Source organism: Vitis vinifera, chromosome 8, assembly GCF_030704535.1.
Source record: "Vitis vinifera cultivar Pinot Noir 40024 chromosome 8, ASM3070453v1".
NCBI lineage: Eukaryota > Viridiplantae > Streptophyta > Magnoliopsida > Vitales > Vitaceae > Vitis > Vitis vinifera.
The window spans coordinates 21,050,979-21,071,488 of NC_081812.1; the positions used below are offsets into that span (position 1 = coordinate 21,050,979).

Below are 20,510 nucleotides of genomic sequence, written 5' to 3' on the forward strand. Positions count from 1 at the left end.
CTGAATGAATTTGTTGTCAAAAGAGAGTGTCCAATCTCTTAGCTTAAATGATTGAGCCATTACCAATTTTGAATATAATTAAGGTGAAACAAAAATGGACCACCCATTACAAATCAAGTCTATTGAATACATTCTATATGATTTAATTCTTATACATTTTCAAATAATTTAAACAGAGTTATAAATATCGACACTTCCGATGTTGGGGGGCAGTTTTAGCCGTTAATACCAAGAACCGCCGAAGAGGTTCTTGTCCATAGTCGTCAGCTCCGGTGCTCCGATCCTTAAAAACTTTCCGACCCATTCGACAGGGACCATGTCACTCACGTCTCTCTATATTCTCTTTCCTCTAATCTTGACCATTGGATTCGGAAGTTCCTCGGAGGAGCATGACGCCTTGCCGCTAAACTATCTTCAAGTGCGCCCGGGGTCATCATCGTTTAAAATTGCTCTCTTCGCTGACTTGCACTTCGGAGAGAGCGCATGGAGCGATTGGGGTCCTCTCCAAGATGTGAACTCTATCAAAGTCATGTCCGTTGTACTGGATCAAGAAACCCCAGGTGACACTACCAAACTGATATGAAGTTTGTGAATTTTTGGGTTACGAACTTTAAGTATCTTAACTTGGACAGCAGATTTTGTGGTATATCTTGGAGATGTGATCACTGCCAACAATATTGCAATTGGTAATGCAAGCTTGTATTGGGAAGAGGCCATATCTCCAACAAGGGCAAGAGGCATACCATGGGCTAGTGTGTTTGGGAACCACGATGATGCACCATTTGAGTGGCCACTGGAGTGGTTTTCTGCCACTGGGATTCCTCACACTCGTTGCACTCTGCCCAATTCATCAGTTTCTGGTGGGTATCAGCTTTAAGTTCTCAATTTTAGATCAATAATTTGGTGATAGCATGTTGTTCATAAAGACATGGCACACGTAGCTTTATGATGATGGGTTCATTGTTATCATGCTGGATCAACAGTTTTGGATTATTGAAGAGTTGTAGTGATTGGAGATGCCCTTTGAGATGATATAGTGGACATGAGTACTAGTAGTTTAAAACTGCACGATTTTTACACGTTGGAACAAACTAGATTCAAAATGATGTCTGCTTGATCCCTTTCCTGAATGTAGTTTAAATGGCATCATTTAGAGGATCAAAATAAGAGAAAAGAAAAAAACAAAGAGCAAAATGATTGTATTTTGATAGCTAGCTTTGATTGTTCTAAGGTGCAAATATGTCATTTATTTGGTGCATGGCTTTGGTCAATAAATGGTAACAAGTAAAGAAGGAGAATGGTCTTATTTCTGAATTCAATATATGGCTCCATTTCATATTACATTTCTTAACTACCAAGGGTAATGATTTCCATTTCAGGGGAAGAAGAGTGCAGTTTCAGAGGTACACGCCGTATAGAGCTAATGGAAAATGAGATTAAGCAAAACAATCTGTCATACTCGATAAATGGTCCTAAAGATCTTTGGCCAAGCATATCCAACTTTGTTCTTCAAGTTTCATCATCCCAAGATCCAGACTCAGCTGTGGCACTCCTCTACTTCCTTGATTCTGGTGGTGGGTCCTACCCAGAAGTCATATCCAGCTCTCAAGCTGAATGGTTCAACCGCAAATCCCAGGAGCTGAATCCCAGTTCTAGGTAGAATAATATGGAAACCCAACTCTTATAGCATTCCATTAGGATAGAAATGTAGTTCTAATTGATTTTTGGTTTATTCATTGAGTTGTAGACAAATGGGGAAAGGAGGATAAAATTTGCTCATTTCTTGCTGGTTTTTTCTCTTTGGGCTGCCAAACAGGGGATGTTTGAAGACAATCAATTTTTTTTTTCCTTTTGTTCTTCTGTTTTCCCATTAAACTAAATAGACTTTTATCTAACAGTGTACCTGAGATGATCTTTTGGCATATACCAAGTAAAGCCTACAAGAAGGTAGCTCCGAAGCTTGGAATACACAAGCCTTGTGTAGGCTCAATTAACAAGGAGGATGTTGCCACTCAAGAAGCTGAGATGGGTATCATGAAACTTCTTGTGAAAAGGCCTTCTGTTAAAGTAAGAATGCAAAACAAATTACAGAAATGCATGCACATATTCCATAAACGTTACTCAATGACATATATTACATAGATACATTTGTATTTACAGGCATAGATGGCCTGTAATGGGCTAGCCCCAAATTTTGAGCTCACATGATCTGAACATCAGAGTTGGGCTGGTAGCTCTATCAAATCTGCAGGCCAAAGAGAATTAAGCCATAACTGGGCAGGCTTTGCCTAACTTGATTCATTAACTACAAAATGGCTCTTGGCAAGCTCTGTACCCAACTGATAATTGCTCCCTGTTATATGATTTCCCAATCTTCTTTTCCCTTACCCTTCATTTCTCAGAAAACAAATGGAACATAAATTTTTTGCATACGTTTATCTCAATCATCTAGAGAACTATTTTCCAAATGACATTTTCATGTTTTCCAAATCTGTTCTAGTGCTCACCATGTTGTTTCCATTCGAATTCGGAAAAATGATAACTAATGCAACAATGTTTATGTACCCAGACCCACCTATAGTTTTCAGTTTTCAGTCTGAGTCTTCAAAGAAGATGTTCTAGGTTAGAGCCTGAGAATAGTTGGATTTTCTGAAAGCTGAACTATTGATGCAAATGGGGTCTTACTGATATTCATCCCTCTGCATGGTGGCAGGCTGTGTTTGTAGGCCACAATCATGGATTGGACTGGTGCTGCCCCTACGAGAAGCTATGGCTATGCTTTGCTAGACACACAGGTTATGGTGGCTATGGAAACTGGGCAAGAGGAGCTAGAATTTTAGAGATCACTCAGCAACCCTTTTCTCTCAAGTCATGGATAAGGATGGAAGATGGCCAATTACACAGTGAAGTTGTCCTGAGTTCTTGATGTCCATGCTCCATTCCTTTTTTTTTCCTAACCTACTCTCACAGCAAAGGGGAACAATGAAAGGACATGTTGGTACATTTCTTATACAAATGTTAGGTGGCTCGAGACAAGCCATGAAATACTTTACATTAATATGGTTTTGGAGGGATTGAGAGTTGGGTGGCAATGTACATATTCTACTTAGCAATATCATAAGCAACAGCTTTGCATCGATGTTGTGGTTCTGTGAAACAACGAATGTGTGTATAATTATAATGACAGTGATGGTACATTATCACTACACGTTGCCAGTTCTATCTCTGCATTATCTAATGTTAAATATATGCAATTTGATCATAATTTAATGTCTGAGTGCAAGTTCCAAGGATTTCTTTTAGTTGTTGTTTTGGTCACCCAATCATTATGTAAACAAGGGAAGGATATGTCATGTGATTCTCACATTGTACTAGCAAAATCTAAGCAAAGACTACTCATTATTGTATAGACTAATGCCTTCTTAACACCAAAGCAGAGGTGCACTCGTTAAAGGTAAGGGGCCGGCCATTCATGTTAACCAAATAACGAGGTTTTCAAACTTTTATGTATAAACTCATACCAACATCCATCCGTGTTTTCAGGACACTTCCACCTTAATACAACTTGAGGCAGCAAAAAAAAAAAAAAAAAACTGGGTTGAGACGAATTTTCCAAAATTTTCTCCACATTCATGGTAGGTCTTCTGCTTGGGCCATGTCACAGCTCAAAAGCCACTTTTCTTCAACTGGGCCACAATGGGGACTGACCCATAATGGGAAAGCTTAAAGGCTTGGTCAAGCACTTGGTTGTTTTGCACATGGCTAATCCATGTACTGGGTCCAATCCTCGTAGACAAACAGTAGGCCCCACTGGGGAAATCACAACCGTCCAATCATCTAGACTTCACGCATTCATTCATATTTTCCCTCAAGAAGCCAAGCCCTAAGGGTTTTTCAGTAATTTGATTCAAACCGACATTTGAACTGAGGAGTGGCAGTTGTGAAAGTGACAGTTGGAGAAGAAAGGAGGCAGTCCCCTAGTTTAGATAGCCTTCCTCATAAGCTACTACAAAGTACCTGAACAAGTCCACTCCATTGAAAGATTACAAAGGCATGCTTTTCTCTCCACAGTTGTTGCTTCTTCCCCTGTCTAAGCCTGTATTTTTTTCTTTTTTCTTTTTTTCTTTTGGAAACGAAAATATCAGAGAAAGACAGAAACCCCACTTGGATTAATATCCATAGTTGAAAGATTGATTGGATTTTGCGTGCTTTCAATATCACGGAATGGGAAGTCTCTGAGTTCATATCCTTCACACAGTCGGTTTTCTTCTTCACGAGTACTTTCTCCAGGTATGCCATCTGATGCTCAAAGAAGTAGCCCCAGTTCATTGATTTCTTGGTTGATGAAATGGTACGTGGGTTTCTATGGATTATTGTGTATATTCTGGTTTTATGCATAAAAATTGAGCTTGTAGGCTGGTGCTTTTGTGTTAGATGAAGTACCCATTCTTTTGATTTAGATTTATTGATGCGTGGTACTTTTAAGCAACATGGGTGAGAGATTCTTTTGGATTTCATTCAAAATTGTGTCTGCTAAAAGAAGGAGCTGAGCTCAGCATCTTTTCAAGTGTTTGTACTTCTGATATGGGCTTCTCTGGTTTAGGGTGGCAAGACAATTGATACTCTATATATATTTTTTTCTGTTCTTTGTCTGCTATCATTTCAGCTTCTTTTCTAGAGAAATTCATAAATGCTCTCTGGTTGTTGAGAAACTGTTGGAAAAGTTAGAAAAATGGGAACTAAAACTTTACTTTTTCAATTGCACTAGAACTTGGTAGATGAATGCTAGTTGTCATTCAAAAAATAAGGTGTGCTTGAAGATCAGCAGGCGAAATTCTTTAATTTTGGATGGGGAAAAAGAGAAGCTGGTTCAGTTTGGTGAAGAGAATCTTCATTTCTGAGGCAAAAGAAAAAGAAGAGAAGGTTGATTGATGCTCTTCTTCTTTCCTTTCTCTAACTGATATTTTATTACTCTTCTAGTATAGCATTCCCAGGACTTGAGTTCACTATTTTTTCCAGAAACCAAAGAGCTGGAGATGCCTTTTCACAAGGTTTAAGCTCAAGCAATGCCCTACACTTGCAGCACCACGTAGAACATTGACTGAAGCAAGAGCCGAGCAGAGAAAACATGCTTTAACTGTTGCCTTAGCAACAGCAGCTGCAGCTGAGGCTGCAGTTGCTGCTGCCCGTGCTGCAGCTGAGGTTGTCCGGCTCACATGCTCTCCTCCATCTTATTACCATACCTGTGATAAGAGAAACCAAAACTTGGCTGCCATTAAAATTCAAACTGCTTTCCGGGGATATCTTGTAAGTTTCTTCTTCAACTCAATAAAATTTCATTTATAATCATTGGTGAAACCATTTTATATCTTACTGAAATTTCCACTATGAAGTGAAATTTGAGCAGAACTATTATGAAAATTCAAACATCTGCCAGACTATCTTCAGTTACAGGATAATTTTCCTTATATTTCGCGACTTTACCAAGGAGGAATATAATATGAATCTTCTTGACATTGGGTTCAAATTTTTGGCCAAATTAATTCTAAAAGTTTAAAGCTACCAGGTTTATGATTCCATTCCCAGATTTTTCCATTTTCTTGTCAAATTTATCGAAGGAAATTCTTTCCATATGAAAACCTCAATTCAGTTCTTCTCCCATCTTTTGTATTTGAATCTGCTCAACATTATGCTACTATATCTTTAATTTGAAAGCCAATTAAATTTTCATTGGGAGAGTGATGCAGGCAAGGAAAGCACTGCAGGCATTGAAAGGATTGGTAAGGCTTCAAGCTCTGGTTCGAGGCCAAATTGTGAGACGCCAAGCAATCACGAAACTCAAGTGTTTACCCTCCACTGCAAATACACGGGCACAGGTCAATATAGGGGGAGTTCTAACTACAGAAGAAACTTATAAAGATGGTAATAACAGAAAGTTTCTTAGGCCAAAGAAAGAGTGTGGAGGGAGAGAAATAAAGGTAGGTGAGAAGAAACCGAATCAAGCTTCTAGTTCAAATTCCTGTGGTTGTTGGATTACATTTCATTGTTTCTTTTACTCAGGCTTATGTTATTGAGCAGCTTGAAGGCAGCGGTCAGAGAAGTTGGGATTACAACATTTTATCACAAGAAGATGTGGAAACCATATGGTTGAGAAAGCAAGAGGCTCTCATCAGAAGAGAGCGGATGAAGAAATACTCATCCTCCCATAGGGTAACTGTATCTGACTTTGGGATTCTTGGTTATGCTACATTTGGTTGACAATATTGGGACAACTATAAAACTTGTATGCTTTGTATTCTGTACAATCAAACGGAGGTTAAAATTTCCTGATTACATCTTTCAATTTTGCCTCATAATTATTCTGTTTCAGGAGAGGATAAATGCTCAAATGCCAGAGGAAACTGAACCCTACAAGGAGAATGGAAGACAGAGCTGCCAGTTAGTGCGGTGGATGGACAGTATGGAACACAAAAGAAAAGAAGCAGAGAATTCAAAGGCAGCAGCTGATTCAAATCTGTTAAATGGCCACATAAATGGAACAACAAATATTGAACTGAGAAATGGGTGGAAACAGAATTCCACAGAAGGATCAGATATGCCATTTTCACTCCCGAGGAGATCATTTTGTCACAGAAAGCATAATTCAGTTATCGATGACAGTTCCTTTCCAAGTTCTCCAGTTTTTCCAACTTATATGGCAGCAACAGAATCTGCCAAGGCGAAGGCTAGAGCACTGAGCACACCTAAGCAGAGGCTTGGGTTTCTAGACAGTTGCTTTGATCAGAGTTCACCATACACAAATAGGCCATCATTTTGGTCTTCACTTAATGGTGAATCAATTAGCAGCAGTGGAAGGAGTGGCTATTCTTGGCAGAACACTGTAAGCATGAAAAGCCTTAACTGAGACTCAAATCAAAGTGGTGCTTTTGGAAGATTCTATGCTAAGTTTTCCAGATTTTCATGATTGACTCTCTGGCTGTAACTGCAGATTGAAGAAACTTCCAAGCTTATCTGATTGGTACAGGAAGTGTGATGCCCCACTTTTATCTTTGTACATTTTCTTATGTGTTATCTTTTTTTGGATCTGTTTGTTTGAGTGCAACTATTCCCTGGCTAAAATTTTCAATCAGAGATGGCTTTTCTATCCTTGTGAAGAAACTTTTTACCGTATATCACTTTAGAAGAAACGTTTTCATTTCTATCATTGGGTACTTGAATATTCTTTTGAGTTAAATTATGAAGAAGAAGAATTATAATGACATGCTTTGGCTGAGTGACACCATGGGAGGATGACAGTCCATTTACTACTGAAAACAAGGCCTATTCTGAAATGGATGTAGTTTGTCATGGGGCATTTCTTCTTCCTTCATCCAGTAGCTTATAATTTAATTGTTCTGTAGAACTTTGGGGTCCTTGCAAGATGTCATGTCTCAAGACAATTATACAAGTATTGTACTACCCTTTACTTCTGCAGTACTGCTTCATAATCTTCATCTTCCTCGCTTTCGAAGTTCACTTTCGAAGTGACAGCAAGACATGGACCTAAAGCAAAGCCATCTCCATTCTCCATTCTGCTTCACACTGAAAAATAAGGTCATCAGATCCTTCAACTTCACCACAGTGTATGCTTTAATCTATTAATATACTTGAAGCATAATGAAATGGAAGCTTCATTCATTATTAAGATTTTCAATCACAACAATCAATCGCTAGTTTGAATCTCGCATTCATTCCCATTTTGGGTTGGATCCTCTATCGTCACATCCATCTACACCTCATAAGATCAAGACAAAATTTCATGATAATAAAAGTTATTTTATTTTATTGAATTTAATTTTAATTTTAATTTCAATTTCAATTTCAATTTCTAATTAAATAAAAAAAATAAGTTTTTTTTTCAAATTTAGGTTGAAAAATACTATATTCCCCTCACGGTTGATAATTTTTGCATGGATTTATACTCTGAACTTATAAAAATACATCATCCCTGCCTTACTTAAACTTTTGTAGCACGTGTTCATCACGCTCCCTCAAGTGGCCTTCAAAGGCTAAACATTTCCACGCGCATAAAATGCAAGTGTGAGATGTAGTCCCTCGAAAATCTACGCCGCTTGGATCCGAATATTCTCAAAGTGACGGGCTCACGATTTAAATATTATTAAGAAAACTTTCTGTTTTATCCTGAACTCTTACATATTTCTATTTATGTCCTCGAAAATTTTATATTTCATTTATTTATCATATGATGCCTCTCCTTATTCTTCTCATTCTATATCCCCTATTTTCCGAACAAAAATTAAGCGGAATTCAAATCGAAAAAATTTAAAATAATTTCTGAAAGCAATACATTACACTAAATAATAAAAATTAGTGACTCATTTCCATTTCCCAAAAAATAAAAATAAAAATCATGGGTCATAAATACAATTATGACGAATTACGGGGCCATCCCCGAATCCCAACACTTAGAAAGTTGATATTTACAGGGGACAGTTTTAGCAGTTGGTAGCACGAACAGCCGAACAACCCCTCGGCAATAATTCCCTGCTCCGGTGCTGTGAGCCCTCCGATTCTTCCAAAATTTCCCAACCTATTGACGGCGATCATGTCCCTCATGTGTCTCTTTCTTCTCTCGCAACTAATCTTGACCGTCGGATTTGGGAACTCCGCGGAACAACATGAAGGTACCGTCGCTCTACGAACACTGCGGCGAAACTATGTTGAGGTTCAGCAGAGGTCATCGTTTAAGATTGCGCTATTCGCTGACTTGCACTTCGGAGAGGACGCGTGGACGAACTGGGGTCCTCGCCAGGATGTGAAGTCCATCAAAGTCATGTCCACTGTGCTGGATCAAGAAAACCCAGGTGAACTTTCAAAATGATATCAAGTTTAGGATTATTTTGAGGTATGAAATTTTAAGAATCTGAATTTGGGTAGCAGATTTTGTGGTATATCTTGGAGATGTGATCACTGCTAACAATGTTGCAATTGGTAATGCGAGCTTGTACTGGGATCAGGCCATATCTCCAACAAGGGAAAGAGGCATACCATGGGCTAGTGTGTTTGGGAACCATGATGATGCACCTTTTGAGTGGCCACTGGAATGGTTTTCTGCACCTGGAATTCCCCACACCCATTGCAATCTCCCCAATTCATCGGTTTCTGGTGGGTTTCATCTTTCAGTTTTTGGATTATTGAAGTTGTTGTTGTGAGTATAAAATACCCTTTGTTTAATAAATTGATAACAAGTAAAGAATGGTCCTATTTCTGAATTCAAAGAAAATGTGCATGTATGGTTTCATTGATTCATTGTTTTACTATTGTTTTGGTATGCAGATGATTTTTTCCCCATTTAGAAGTTATGATTATGTTGGCTTCAGCTATATGCAGAAGGGTCATTGGGGTTTTGCGATACCATCATTTTAAGATACTTTCTGTTAGATACTTAGATAAAAATTAGTGAACATTATCATGTGATTGATATTAGTTTATTAACAGTAAAGGGCAATGCTTTCCATTTCAGGGGAAGAAGAATGCTTCAGAGGTACACCTCGTATAGAGCTGATGAAAAATGAGATTCAGCGTAACACACTTTCATACTCGAGAAATGGTCCTATAGATCTTTGGCCAAGCATATCCAACTATGTTCTCAAAGTTTCATCATCCCAAGATCCAGACTCAGCTGTGGCACTCCTCTACTTCCTTGATTCTGGTGGTGGGTCCTATCCAGAAGTCATATCCAGTGCTCAAGCCGAATGGTTCAACCGCAAATCCCAGGAGCTGAATCCCAATTCTAGGTAGAATAATATGGAATAAAATAACTGGAAAGGAACAGAGAATTTGGAAATTTGTAACCTGTTTGTTGCCCAAATTTTCTTGTTCTTTTGTTCTTCTGTTTTCCCACAACTAAATGGTGTTATATCTAACAGCGTGCCTGAGATAATTTTTTGGCATATACCAAGTAAAGCCTACAAGGAGGTGGCTCCAATGTTTCGAATTCACAAACCTTGCGTAGGTTCAATTAACAAGGAGAAAGTTGCCTCTCAAGAAGCTGAAATGGGCATCATGAAACTTCTTGTGGAAAGGCCTTCTGTCAAGGTAAGGATACTAATAAGATACAATCACACATCGGAACATTCCTGTAAAGAATTTCTCAAGAACATTTATAATTTATATCTATATATACATGTGCAGATGACCTCAAATGGGCTAACCCCAAATTTTGACCTCACATGGTCTGAACAGATGAGTTGGGCTAGTAGCTTATTAAGTCATGACTAGGCAGGCTTTGCCAAGCTTGATTCATTAGATACATATTGGCCCCTGGCAATATAGTTTTCAGTTTTCAGATTTGTACATGTTCTTTCAAGATGATTGGATGACTCGGAATTTGGACCTGAACCTTCTAATCTTATTGTTTTATTTTAATTGCTGAAAAATTGATGGAAAAATGATTGAAAATTCACCAAATAAGATGTTCTAAATTAGAGGCTGCACATAGTTGGATTTTTCGAAGCTGATACTCAGATGAAACTATGGCTTTGCTCGATTGATGCAAGTGGGGTCTTACTAATATTTATTCCTCTTCCTGGTGGCAGGCTGTGTTTGTAGGCCACAATCATGGATTGGACTGGTGCTGCCCATATGAGAAGCTATGGCTATGCTTTGCCAGGCACACAGGCTATGGAGGTTATGGAAACTGGAGAAGAGGAGCTAGAATATTGGAGATCACTGAGCAACCCTTTTCTCTCAAGTCCTGGATAAGGATGGAAAATGGTCATTCACGCAGTGAAGTTCTTTTGAGTTCTTGACATCCATGCCCCATCCTTTTTTCCCCTAAAGTGCTCTCTCCCAGCAAAAGAGGGATAGTAAAAGAAAATGTTGGGACATTTCTTGCATCAATGTTATATACTTTATGCTAAGTTGTTTTTGGAGGGAGAGACAGTTGGCTGGCAATGTATACGCCTGTGCGTGTGTGTATATATATATATATATATATATATTGTGAAACAAGGAATGCGTGTATAATTATAACGACAGTGATGGTATACATTGTTACTACATGTTGCAAGTTCCACCATCCATTAAATATATGCAATTTGATCATGATTTATCCTCTTAATGCAAGTTCCAAGAATTGATTTTAGTATTGTCTTGGTTCTAGGGGATGATCTGGTCTGGTCTCACCCAATCATTATGTAAAAGGTACAAGTACCATGTAATTCCTCATACTGTACTAGCAAAATCTAAGCCAAGACCACTCATTATTCCATACAATAATGTTTTTAACACCAAAGCAGACATGGAATCATTGATGGGGACAATTAAATGAACCAAACTATGGGGTTTGAAAACATTTAAATAGGAATATAATCAGTTCTTTAAAACTCTGTGTATAAACTCTTACCAACATCCATCCACATTTTCTTAATACAACTTGAAGCACCCAAACTGGGTTGAGAAAATTTTCCCATAATTTTGTCCATGTTGATGATGGATGGCTCTTCTACTTGGGCCCAGGAACAGCTCAAAAGCCACTTCTATCTACTGGGCCACTGTGGGGACTGGCCCATAATGGGAAAGCTGGGGCGAAAGTTCCCATGCCGGTCAAAAAACGTGGTTCTTCACACATGGCTCATCAATGGAGAGGGCCCAATTTTCTTGGAGGATACCTCACTGGGAAAATCCCAACCGTCCAATCGATCAAGATGCTCACGATAGGTTGGCATCACATATTCTGATATTCATATCCTTCCTGGAGGAACCAAGCCCGGAGGGTCTTTCAGTAATTTCATTCAAACTGACATTTGAACCGGTGGTGAATGGCAGTTGTGAAAGTGACAGTTGGAGAAGAAAGAAGGCGCGGGGAGGTCCCATGGTTTGGATAGCCTTCTTTATGAGCCACTATAAAGTTTCTCAACCGGTCCACTTCATTGAAAGATTACTAGGGCATGCCATTTTCTCCATGGTTGTTGCCTCCTCCTCCATTTTCTCAGCATGTGATTTTTTTCTTCTTTTTCTTGGAAACAAAAATATCAGAGAAAGAGAGAAACCCCACTTGGATTACTGTCAAATAGCTGATAGATTGATTGGATTTTGGTGCCTTGATTATCACAGAATGGGGAATCTTTAAGCATACGCTTCACACAATCAGTTTTCTTCTTCATTTCATGAGTACTTGTTCCAGGTATGCTGTGTTAAGATCAATGAAGTAGCCCAATTCATTGGTTTCTTTCTGTTTTTGATGAAATGGTATGTGAGACTCTAGCTGGTTTTATGCATAGAAAGTGAGCTTGTAGCTGATATGTTTCTACTCTGTTTTGGAGGTACTTTTTCTTTTTGGTTTAAATTTATTGATGTTATGTACTTTAAGCGTATGGGTAGGTGATTCTTTCTGATTTCCTTTAGAATTGTGAATTGCTAAAACGAAGTACAGTGTTAAATTCACAAGTGCTCTGTTTGGCTGTTGAGAAACTACTGGAGAATTTAAAATTTTCAATGGCCCTACATTTATGGTCAATGAATGCTAATTATCTTTCAAAAAACCAAGGTGTGCTTGAAGGCCGGCAGGCAAAATTGGAAAGTTTGGATGGGAAAAAAGAGAAGCTGGTTCAGTTTGGTGAAGGGGGTTTTCATTTCCGAGGCGAAGAAAAAAGAGGAAAAGGTTGATTGATGCTCTTCTTTCCTTTCTTTAACTGATATGTTCTATTAGTCTTCTTGTATAGCATTCCCAGTACTTAAAAGTTTACCATTGTTTTCAGAAATCAAAGAGGTGGAAATGGGTTTTCACAAGGCTTAAGCTCAAACAATGCCCTGCACTTGCAGCCCCATGTAGAACATTGACTGAGGCAAGAGATGAGCAGAAAAAGCATGCTATGACTGTTGCCCTAGCAACAGCAGCTGCAGCTGAGGCTGCCGTTGCTGCTGCCCATGCTGCAGCTGAGGTTGTCAGGCTCACAGGCACTCCTCAATCTTATCATACATATGACAAAGGAAACCAAAACTTGGCTGCCATTAAAATTCAAACAGCTTTCCGGGGACATCTTGTGAGATTCTTCTACAACTCAATTAACCTTATTTATCATCACACTGATTATACTCTGTATATCCTGCTGAAACTTTTAGAAGAAAAATGTATGCTATGTTACTAGAAGTGTAGAATGATTCTCAAAGATGGTCAAAACTTTTCATTAAGTGTTCTCAAAATGGGATCAAATTCTTTTCATTTGAAATCCTCAATTCGGTTTTGGCCCCAATTTTTTTATTTTTTATTTTTTGTATTTGAGTCTGCAGTGTTATGTAACTAAACTGTAAATTTGAAAGCAATTTTTTCACAAATAAGACTCTGGGGAATCTGTAATTCTTCTTCAACCCAATTAAATCCTGATTGGGGGTGATGCAGGCTAGGAAAGCACTGCGGGCATTGAAGGGATTGGTAAGGCTTCAAGCTCTGATTCGAGGCCAAATTTTGAGACGCCAAGTAATCACCACACTCAAGTGTTTGCCCTCCACTGCAAATAATCAGGCACAAGTTAACAAAAGGGGAGTTCTGACTGCAAATGAAAGTTATAAAGACAGTGATAACAGAAAGTTTCTTAGGCCAAAGGAATTGGGAGGGAGAGAAATAAAGGTAAGTGAGCAAAAACTGAACAAAGATTGCTTTCAGGATTAGTGCTTCTTCTACAATGGAGCTTCTAGTTCAAATTGATGTGGTTATTGTCTTACATTCAATCTTTTCTTCTGCTCAGGACTATGTTATTGAGCAGCTTGAAGGCAGTAGTAAGAAAAGTTGGGATTGCAGCATGTTATTAAAAGAAGATATGGAAACTATTTGGTTAAGAAAGCAAGAGGCCGTCACCAAAAGAGAGCGGATGAAGAAATACTCATCTTCGCACAGGGTAACTGCATTTTACTTTGCTTTCTAAATTATGCTCCATTTGGTTGACAAGCTGGAATAAATACAAAACTTTCATTTTTTTTTCAGCCATTCCAACCCCAGATAGACATTAGGTTCCTAATTTTCTTTCCTTTCCCTTTGTCTTCTCAATAACCAAGTGGAGTGTAAAATTTCCTGTCTATTTATTTCAATTTTGCAATATAATTATTCCTTTTCAGGAGAGGATCAATGCTCAAATGACAGAGGAAACTGAATCCTACAAGGAGAATGGAAAATGGAACAGCCAGTTTGAGCAATGGATGGATGCCAGGGAATATGAAAGAGAAGAACTGGAGAATTCAAAATCAACAATCCATTTGAATATGTTAAACAGCGACAAAAATGGAACAACAAATGTTAAATTGAGAAATGCCTGTAAACAGAATTCCATAGAAGGATCAAATTTGCCATTTTCACACTCGAGGAGATCATTTTGTCACAGAAAACATAATTCAGAAGCAGATAACCGTTCCTTCCCAAGCTCTCCAGTTTTTCCAACTTATATGGCTACAACAGAATCTGCCAAGGCGAAGGCAAGATCAATGAGCATGCCAAAGCAGAGGGTTGGGTTTCTAGACAGTTGCTTTGATCACAGTTCAGCCTACAAGAATAGGCTATCATTTTGGTCTTCATTTAATGGTGAATCAATAAGCAACATTGGAAAGAATGGCACTCCGCAGAATTCTGTAACCATGAAAAGCTTTAACTGAGACTCAAAGGATGCCAGCTTTAGTTCCCGACATCAGTTCGTGAAATCAAATCAAGTTATGCTTTCAGAAGATTCGATACTAGATGCCTACAATTAAGTTTGCCAGATTTTCATGATCCTCTCACTGTTTCTAACCCTCACATTACATAAAGAAACTTCCAAGCTTGCAACTATCTCATTGCTGGAGGAAGTGAAACTAGTTTGATCTTTGACGTTGAAATCTTACATGTTTTAACATGAAAATGTAATTTTGCACATTTTTTTTCCTTGCGCTTCTTTTTTTGTTCTCTTTTTGTGGCTCTGTTTGTTTGATTCTACCATCCCGTGTCTAAAAAATTCAATCAGAAATGGTTTGTCATTATGGAGAAAACTTTTCTCTGCATATCATCTAAGAAGAAACCTTTTCATTCCTATCCAGCACGAACAGTTCTATAACCATTTCACCTCCCTGTAGATATATACCAAAACTTGATCTTCAACACTTTCACCCTCTTTTTAATTGAAAAATGAAGAAGAATATAGAATGACATATGATCTCACATCCATGTTTTGGTTGATAAAATAATGCATATTCTCAAATGGATGTGTGTGCATGTATACAATGTCACCTATCAAAAGATAGAAAAGGCCATTTATATTTCATTTGAGACAATCGCTGCATTTCTTCTTTTATTCAACAGTGCATAGTTTGTTCTGTAAAGAGTTGGAGTCCATGAAAGGTTGTGTACTGTTTCTTGAGTCAACTTTTCTAGTGTGCTAAATGGTGCCAAAGAGATGATTTTAGTAGATAGTAATCTTTTTACTATTGCCTCTATATGGGCATGCTTTGAAGTACATAAATTTTTCTCCACCTTTCTGTGGAGACAAAAAGTTGCCCTTAACTCTTTTTTTCACATAGAGTAACCCCAACTTAAGATAGAACATGAATTAAAAAAAAAAGTGCCCTTGTTCAGAGACAGAAATACATGAAGTCCCTCCTTCACTTACACTTAGTTTTGCAGCTCTTCAATTGAAACTTGTGTGGTTTTTGGGTTGTTTATTTGGTAAAAGAGGTTTTCTCATGTTTTACAGGCTTTCCAGACCCCTTTGGACTCCTTCCCTCCACACGCTGAATCAAATGAGGTATTAGTCCTTGTACTAGCTATTGTTGTTGCTGTTCTACCCAGCTGAAGGGCAACCACTCTCTGAGGTAATCATTTCCAACAAACATTCATCAGTGGCAAAGTAAATGGAAACCTGTAAAAATGGTTTGGGAAACACAGAATGAAATTGATATTAGAGCCTAGGTATGGTATTCCATAACTCACACTTCTATTTGAGCACCTGCATTAGATGGATTGAACAAAGTCCCCGTTGTGATTGTTTTGCAGCTCATTTTGATTCTCATGGATAAGATGTAAACAAAGCGAGAGAGACCTGTTATGTCTAGGCTAGCCATTAGAAGAAGCAGCATTGCAGGCTTGCATCTATCAAGCCGTTGCCATCTGAATTGAACTTAGCCATGGAGTTGTTGAGCTTCAGTTTTTTCTTTGTTAGGTTATGTAAATCCATCCACCAACAGAGTCATTGCAGAGCAATGAACCACCACTGCAGAGGACTCCAAAAATTTGCGATGATACCATTTTGTAGCATCCCGACATTTTTTTATACATGACATAATACATAAAACATAAATAACTTCGATTTTGTCCAAAAAAAAGTTGAATTTCTTACCTATGAAAGAAACATTGATTGACGAAAAAAATTCATATGTTTCAATATTGGTAGACTAAGAAGACCGGTGAAAATCCATGCCCCCGACCAACCACGTTAAGTACCACAAAAATTGGGTGGAGTCAAGTCACAGTCCCTAAATACATTAAGATCTTAATCCTAAAATAACAGCCCATGTGAATTCATGGAAGGCATGCATGTTGTTTACCTTGCTGGAATCATTCTTCACTAGAATATGCCAAGATGTTTGAAGGGTGTTGATTATTGATCTTTGATAGAAAAGAGAAACAATTTTGTTTAATTATTTTGTCAGAGGTATTGAATAAATATCCTAAGTTTTGTAAAAAATAATTATATTTCATATCATTGTAAGTATCATGGAAGCAAACTGGCAAAACATTTCAAAGACATTTTGATTGACATAATGGGATGTGAAAAATTAAACTTGAACAACCAATTTATGCCATAATTGACCTTACCTTACAATGCTTAATCGGGTTTTAAGCTACGGCTAGACTGGGGAATAAGTCTAAATCTTTTATTGACAAGAACAACAATTCCAAAATTTAATTTAATTATGAAAAAAATAATTCTCAGAAGGTCTTAAATATCCATATGTATTGACTTGATGCTAAGGCTCATGACAATGTTAAGACTAAAAATCAACTAATGGTTCACTGTGTAACAGCATAGCATGAACTTTTAGAAAAATTATTGACATGGAAATTTTTTCTCTGAAGGCTTTGAGAAAACTTGGAACCAGGGCATACATCAACATCATTTGGATGTTTTTCGGTTTATTCTGTCCTCTGTGAATGTTGTTTATCACATTATAAAATTTGTCAAAATTTAAAGAACTGAAAGAGCAGATGAATTTCAGTGATTAGTGAAAATGCTGTAAAATGATCGACCTGTGTAGGAATTTTAGCTAATTATGGTTATTTAATAATTTATAGGTCATTGATGGAGGAGTGAAAAAATTGAAGGCTACCTTTCTTCATCTTAACAATTTTCTTGAAATCAAGATTCAAAAACAGGGATTTCAGCTAAAATGTAGTACAGATTCCTCCCCAATACTTGTCTTATTGAATATACAAGCCTTTCTAAGGCCCTTATAAATGAGGACATAAAGTTCAAGAACCCTTATTTGGGATAAAACTTCACTACACCCCCTTCCTATACATTAATTTGGAGAAAACTCAATCTGGTATACAGACTGTTTATTTGGATAAAAGAGGCCCCAATGTTTCTCCAATTCTAGGTTTTTGTTGTTCTCATTGAACATGGCGAATATGTAAGTTTGTATAGGTTTTCCAGGCCTCTTGGGAGTTCCTCCCTTCACGTGTCGAAGCAAATTTGTGATATAAGTCCTTGCATTCTCAATTGTTGTAGCCGTCCCACCAGCCGTAGGCCAACCAGTCTCAGACACAATAATTTCTAAAGAAGCACCACCAGCCTTCTCCAGAGCTGAGTAACCAGCATCTAGCATTGCATCAAATATGTTTTGGTACCCAAATTGGCCATCTTGCTCCATAACTCCAGGAGATGTAAAAAGAGCATATTCAAGGCTGATGTACTGGGTGTTGCCACTGTAGCTAAAATAAGGATACATGTTGAACAAAAATGGGGCTCTAGTGTCCGCTAAGAAGCTGATGATTGGATTGATAAATGATCCGAAATCGGGTCTGAAAGATCCTTTAGATGGAGGGTAGGATTCTCCAAGGACCATGGCACTGAAGGGGGTTGAGACTTTGATTTGGTTGCCAAGGCCAGCCTCTGTAATCGCCTGGTGAATGTTTTTCATGGCCCCCAGGAGATAATTTGCTTCCCAGGCAGGAGGATTTATTTCATTACCAACAGCTATGTATCGAAAATTGACGTTGGCATAGCTTCTGATGTTGTTTTGGACCCACGAATATGCCTTGGCCATGTCGGTAGCTATGCTGTGAAGGTCTTCATTCGCCACACCAACCATGAGCTCAATATTGGAGCCTCTGAGGGCCTGGAGGACTTCTGGGGCCGGAGCGTAAATCCTCATTTTCTGGATGTTGTTTCTTTTGTACAGATCTATAACTTCATGGGGTGGTGGTAAGTTGTCCCCCAGTAGTCCGTAGCAAACTCCAGTGTTGGCACCTGCTTTGAAAATTTGCATTTGCAATTACTGAAGTAATTTGAGACAATAAGACAGCAGCTATACTCTTAAAAAAAAAACTATTAGAGTTAGTCTGAATAAGTCAATTTAATAATAAAAGCCCATGAAAATCGAACAATAGTAAATGAAAGAATATGAAAGAAATAAGGTAGAATTCATCACTCAAGAAGAAAAACAGTGAGAATCGACCTGTTATATGGAAGGTGGCCACTAGAAGCCCAAATAGTAGCATTGCAGCAACCATGGAGTCACGGGAATACAAGGCAACAGCCAAGTAGAAAGGGGAGGAAAGAGAATTCAGCTAAGATGGGTTGCAGATACTGCTATTTTAACTCCCATTTTATAGACAGAGAAGGGGACATCAACTTGTGACTTTAGCCGTTGCATTTGCAGATTGCTTAGCCCTCCTGTCCCACTTGTCAGGTCAATAACTCCATGGAAACCACACAAAATCAATCATTGCAACCGCGTCCCTTGTCTTGTACTCTTGGACCTCCACCGTAATATCTTGGGAGAGTTCCGGATTTTGTCATTGCATGTGGCTTTCAATTTCACACCCTGAACTAAGAAACCTATCAGAAATTATATGGCATATGTCTTAATGTTCACGTGACATTCCTGATTAGAAGTTAACTTAACGGGGAATATTTCATGTATTTTATTTTATTTGATAATTGTGAATATCTCCCATCTTATTTTCACCTCGGTTTAAATACACAACTAATTTCTACGAAATGCCCTAGCCTGGTGCGTGGGGTTTATGAACTGAACAGTTTCAATGACATTAACCTCATCATTTTTGTGAACCCAATTGCGAAATGCTGCCAAAAAAAGAAGATTGATTTTACTAGATGGTAATCTTTTTACTATTGGCTCTCCATGGGCATGTTCTGAGGTACAGAAAAAATTTGGTCTTCACCTTGCTGAGGGGACAACAAGTGGTCCTTTCTCTTGTTTTCACATACTAGTTTGTTCAATGCTTTTACTGAAGTAATATTAATCTTTTTATTTTTGCTTCATCCTTTGGAGTAAAAGAGTTTTTGCATCCACATTTCTGAGGAGATTAGGAGTAACCCTTACTTAGGAAAGAAGAACATGGAAAAAAGAAGTGCCTTCCTTCAGAGACAGAAATACATGAAAAAGGTGCTCATTCACTTGCACTTGTTTTTGCTGCTCCTTAATTGAAATTCATGTAGCTTTTGGGTTGTTTACTTGGTAAAAGAAAACCCAAAAATGAAAGTGGCTCATTGTTTTGCAGTTTGGGATCCATATGTATGAGACGTAAAGAAGGAGAGAGACTTGTTATCTCTAGGCTAGCCATTAGCAGCCCAAGAGGTAGCAGAATGTAACAAACCTTGGAGGGATTTTACTAGTTGAATAGAACTTAGCCATGGAGCTAAAGAAAGGGAAGCCAGACTGAGAAGCCCAGTATACATCTAGCGCTAAGATTTAGCTCTCCTTTTATGGAGACAGACAGAGGCCTCACACTTGGAATTTTAAGTGTTTAGAGTCCCCACACTTAGACTTGCAGGGAAATCAGTGCCCCATGGAAATTGAGTTAGAAGAAACAAATTCACCACCATACCAGCTTCAGCTTTCATCATTTAACAACTCTGTCTCACTTGAGGGTGAATTCTTCACAGTTTGTAATGGCTAGCCTTCTCTAAAAAAATTGACTCAGATTTTGTATATATTTTCAAATAACTTACTTTTCTTAATTCAAATCCTACTCTTAACAGCTATATGAATTCATGGAAGGTATGCATGTTGCTTGCCTGAAGCATGGGATTTTTCCCAGGTAACTAGAATATGCCAAGATGTTTGAATGGTGTTGATCATTATCTTTGATAAAAGGATACTAAACAACTGTTTTGTTTTGTTAGACATTGAGTAATTTCCTAAATTTTGTAAATAAAATTATATTACATATTCTTGTATGCTCTAAAGAAGCAAACTGATGAAACATTTTAAAGAGCCAAATATTTTTTATTGACAACGAA

General features: G+C 38.0%; 5 protein-coding genes across 10 annotated transcripts; 4 read left to right on the forward strand and 1 right to left on the reverse strand.

The window, feature by feature from the left end:
* The first annotated feature begins 316 nt into the window (after positions 1 to 316).
* On the forward strand, positions 317 to 2,926 carry LOC100258844 (probable inactive purple acid phosphatase 16). The gene is made up of 5 exons (XM_010656023.1): positions 317 to 560; positions 636 to 860; positions 1,380 to 1,656; positions 1,899 to 2,067; positions 2,714 to 2,926. Exons 1-5 carry the CDS (start codon positions 317 to 319, stop codon positions 2,924 to 2,926), a joined length of 1,128 nt encoding a protein of 375 aa, XP_010654325.1.
* Positions 2,927 to 4,005: 1,079 nt separating this feature from the next.
* LOC100253695 (protein IQ-DOMAIN 12) lies at positions 4,006 to 7,199 on the forward strand. Of its 2 annotated transcripts, none has more exons than XM_059739257.1 (6): positions 4,006 to 4,290; positions 4,769 to 4,923; positions 5,020 to 5,307; positions 5,748 to 5,978; positions 6,061 to 6,210; positions 6,371 to 7,199. In XM_059739257.1, exons 2-6 carry the CDS (start codon positions 4,849 to 4,851, stop codon positions 6,902 to 6,904), a joined length of 1,278 nt encoding a protein of 425 aa, XP_059595240.1. In that variant the 5' UTR covers positions 4,006 to 4,290; positions 4,769 to 4,848; the 3' UTR covers positions 6,905 to 7,199. The 2 variants fall into 2 exon arrangements, with proteins under 2 accessions (XP_059595240.1, XP_059595241.1); XM_059739258.1 differs by having other exon boundaries at positions 6,079 to 6,210.
* Positions 7,200 to 8,458: 1,259 nt separating this feature from the next.
* LOC100243460 (probable inactive purple acid phosphatase 16) lies at positions 8,459 to 11,146 on the forward strand. Its single transcript, XM_010655616.3, has 5 exons — positions 8,459 to 8,864; positions 8,941 to 9,165; positions 9,524 to 9,797; positions 9,930 to 10,098; positions 10,599 to 11,146. Exons 1-5 carry the CDS (start codon positions 8,606 to 8,608, stop codon positions 10,809 to 10,811), a joined length of 1,140 nt encoding a protein of 379 aa, XP_010653918.1. The 5' UTR covers positions 8,459 to 8,605; the 3' UTR covers positions 10,812 to 11,146.
* A 777-nt stretch (positions 11,147 to 11,923) lies between these two features.
* On the forward strand, positions 11,924 to 14,911 carry LOC100265924 (protein IQ-DOMAIN 12). 5 transcript variants are annotated; one of them, XM_010655615.3, is made up of 7 exons: positions 11,924 to 12,187; positions 12,285 to 12,326; positions 12,551 to 12,664; positions 12,762 to 13,046; positions 13,403 to 13,630; positions 13,749 to 13,898; positions 14,116 to 14,911. In XM_010655615.3, the coding sequence occupies exons 3-7, from the start codon at positions 12,590 to 12,592 to the stop codon at positions 14,644 to 14,646; spliced, it is 1,269 nt and encodes a 422-aa protein (XP_010653917.1). In that variant the 5' UTR covers positions 11,924 to 12,187; positions 12,285 to 12,326; positions 12,551 to 12,589; the 3' UTR covers positions 14,647 to 14,911. The 5 variants fall into 5 exon arrangements, with proteins under 5 accessions (XP_010653917.1, XP_010653915.1, XP_002277151.1 ...); XM_010655613.3 differs by lacking the exon at positions 12,285 to 12,326; XM_002277115.4 differs by lacking the exon at positions 12,285 to 12,326 and having other exon boundaries at positions 12,563 to 12,664.
* Positions 14,912 to 17,398: 2,487 nt separating this feature from the next.
* Positions 17,399 to 18,851, reverse strand: LOC100260718 (glucan endo-1,3-beta-glucosidase, basic isoform). Its single transcript, XM_002277157.4, has 2 exons — positions 18,700 to 18,851; positions 17,399 to 18,491 (listed from the first exon to the last, which is right to left on the reverse strand). The coding sequence occupies exons 1-2, from the start codon at positions 18,752 to 18,754 to the stop codon at positions 17,542 to 17,544; spliced, it is 1,005 nt and encodes a 334-aa protein (XP_002277193.1). The 5' UTR covers positions 18,755 to 18,851; the 3' UTR covers positions 17,399 to 17,541.
* Positions 18,852 to 20,510: the final 1,659 nt, after the last annotated feature.

Bases quoted from the DNA above. Each gene is read 5' to 3' on its own strand.
- LOC100260718 (XM_002277157.4), bottom strand. From the start codon at position 18,754: ATGGTTGCTGCAATGCTACTATTTGGGCTTCTAGTGGCCACCTTCCAT. The intron at 18,492-18,699 runs GTCGATTCTCAC...TTTTCAAAGCAG, and splicing joins GGCCACCTTCCATATAACAG to GTGCCAACACTGGAGTTTGC.
- LOC100265924 (XM_059739259.1), top strand. From the start codon at position 12,524: ATGCTAATTATCTTTCAAAAAACCAAGGTGTGCTTGAAGGCCGGCAGG. The intron at 13,047-13,402 runs GTGAGATTCTTC...GGGGTGATGCAG, and splicing joins CAGCTTTCCGGGGACATCTT to GCTAGGAAAGCACTGCGGGC. The intron at 13,631-13,748 runs GTAAGTGAGCAA...TCTTCTGCTCAG, and splicing joins TGGGAGGGAGAGAAATAAAG to GACTATGTTATTGAGCAGCT.
- LOC100253695 (XM_059739257.1), top strand. From the start codon at position 4,849: ATGGGGAAAAAGAGAAGCTGGTTCAGTTTGGTGAAGAGAATCTTCATT. The intron at 5,979-6,060 runs GTAGGTGAGAAG...TCTTTTACTCAG, and splicing joins GTGGAGGGAGAGAAATAAAG to GCTTATGTTATTGAGCAGCT. The intron at 6,211-6,370 runs GTAACTGTATCT...ATTCTGTTTCAG, and splicing joins AATACTCATCCTCCCATAGG to GAGAGGATAAATGCTCAAAT.
- LOC100258844 (XM_010656023.1), top strand. From the start codon at position 317: ATGTCACTCACGTCTCTCTATATTCTCTTTCCTCTAATCTTGACCATT. The intron at 561-635 runs GTGACACTACCA...CTTGGACAGCAG, and splicing joins ACTGGATCAAGAAACCCCAG to ATTTTGTGGTATATCTTGGA. The intron at 2,068-2,713 runs GTAAGAATGCAA...GCATGGTGGCAG, and splicing joins TGAAAAGGCCTTCTGTTAAA to GCTGTGTTTGTAGGCCACAA.
- LOC100243460 (XM_010655616.3), top strand. From the start codon at position 8,606: ATGTCCCTCATGTGTCTCTTTCTTCTCTCGCAACTAATCTTGACCGTC. The intron at 8,865-8,940 runs GTGAACTTTCAA...TTTGGGTAGCAG, and splicing joins GCTGGATCAAGAAAACCCAG to ATTTTGTGGTATATCTTGGA. The intron at 9,798-9,929 runs GTAGAATAATAT...TATATCTAACAG, and splicing joins GAGCTGAATCCCAATTCTAG to CGTGCCTGAGATAATTTTTT.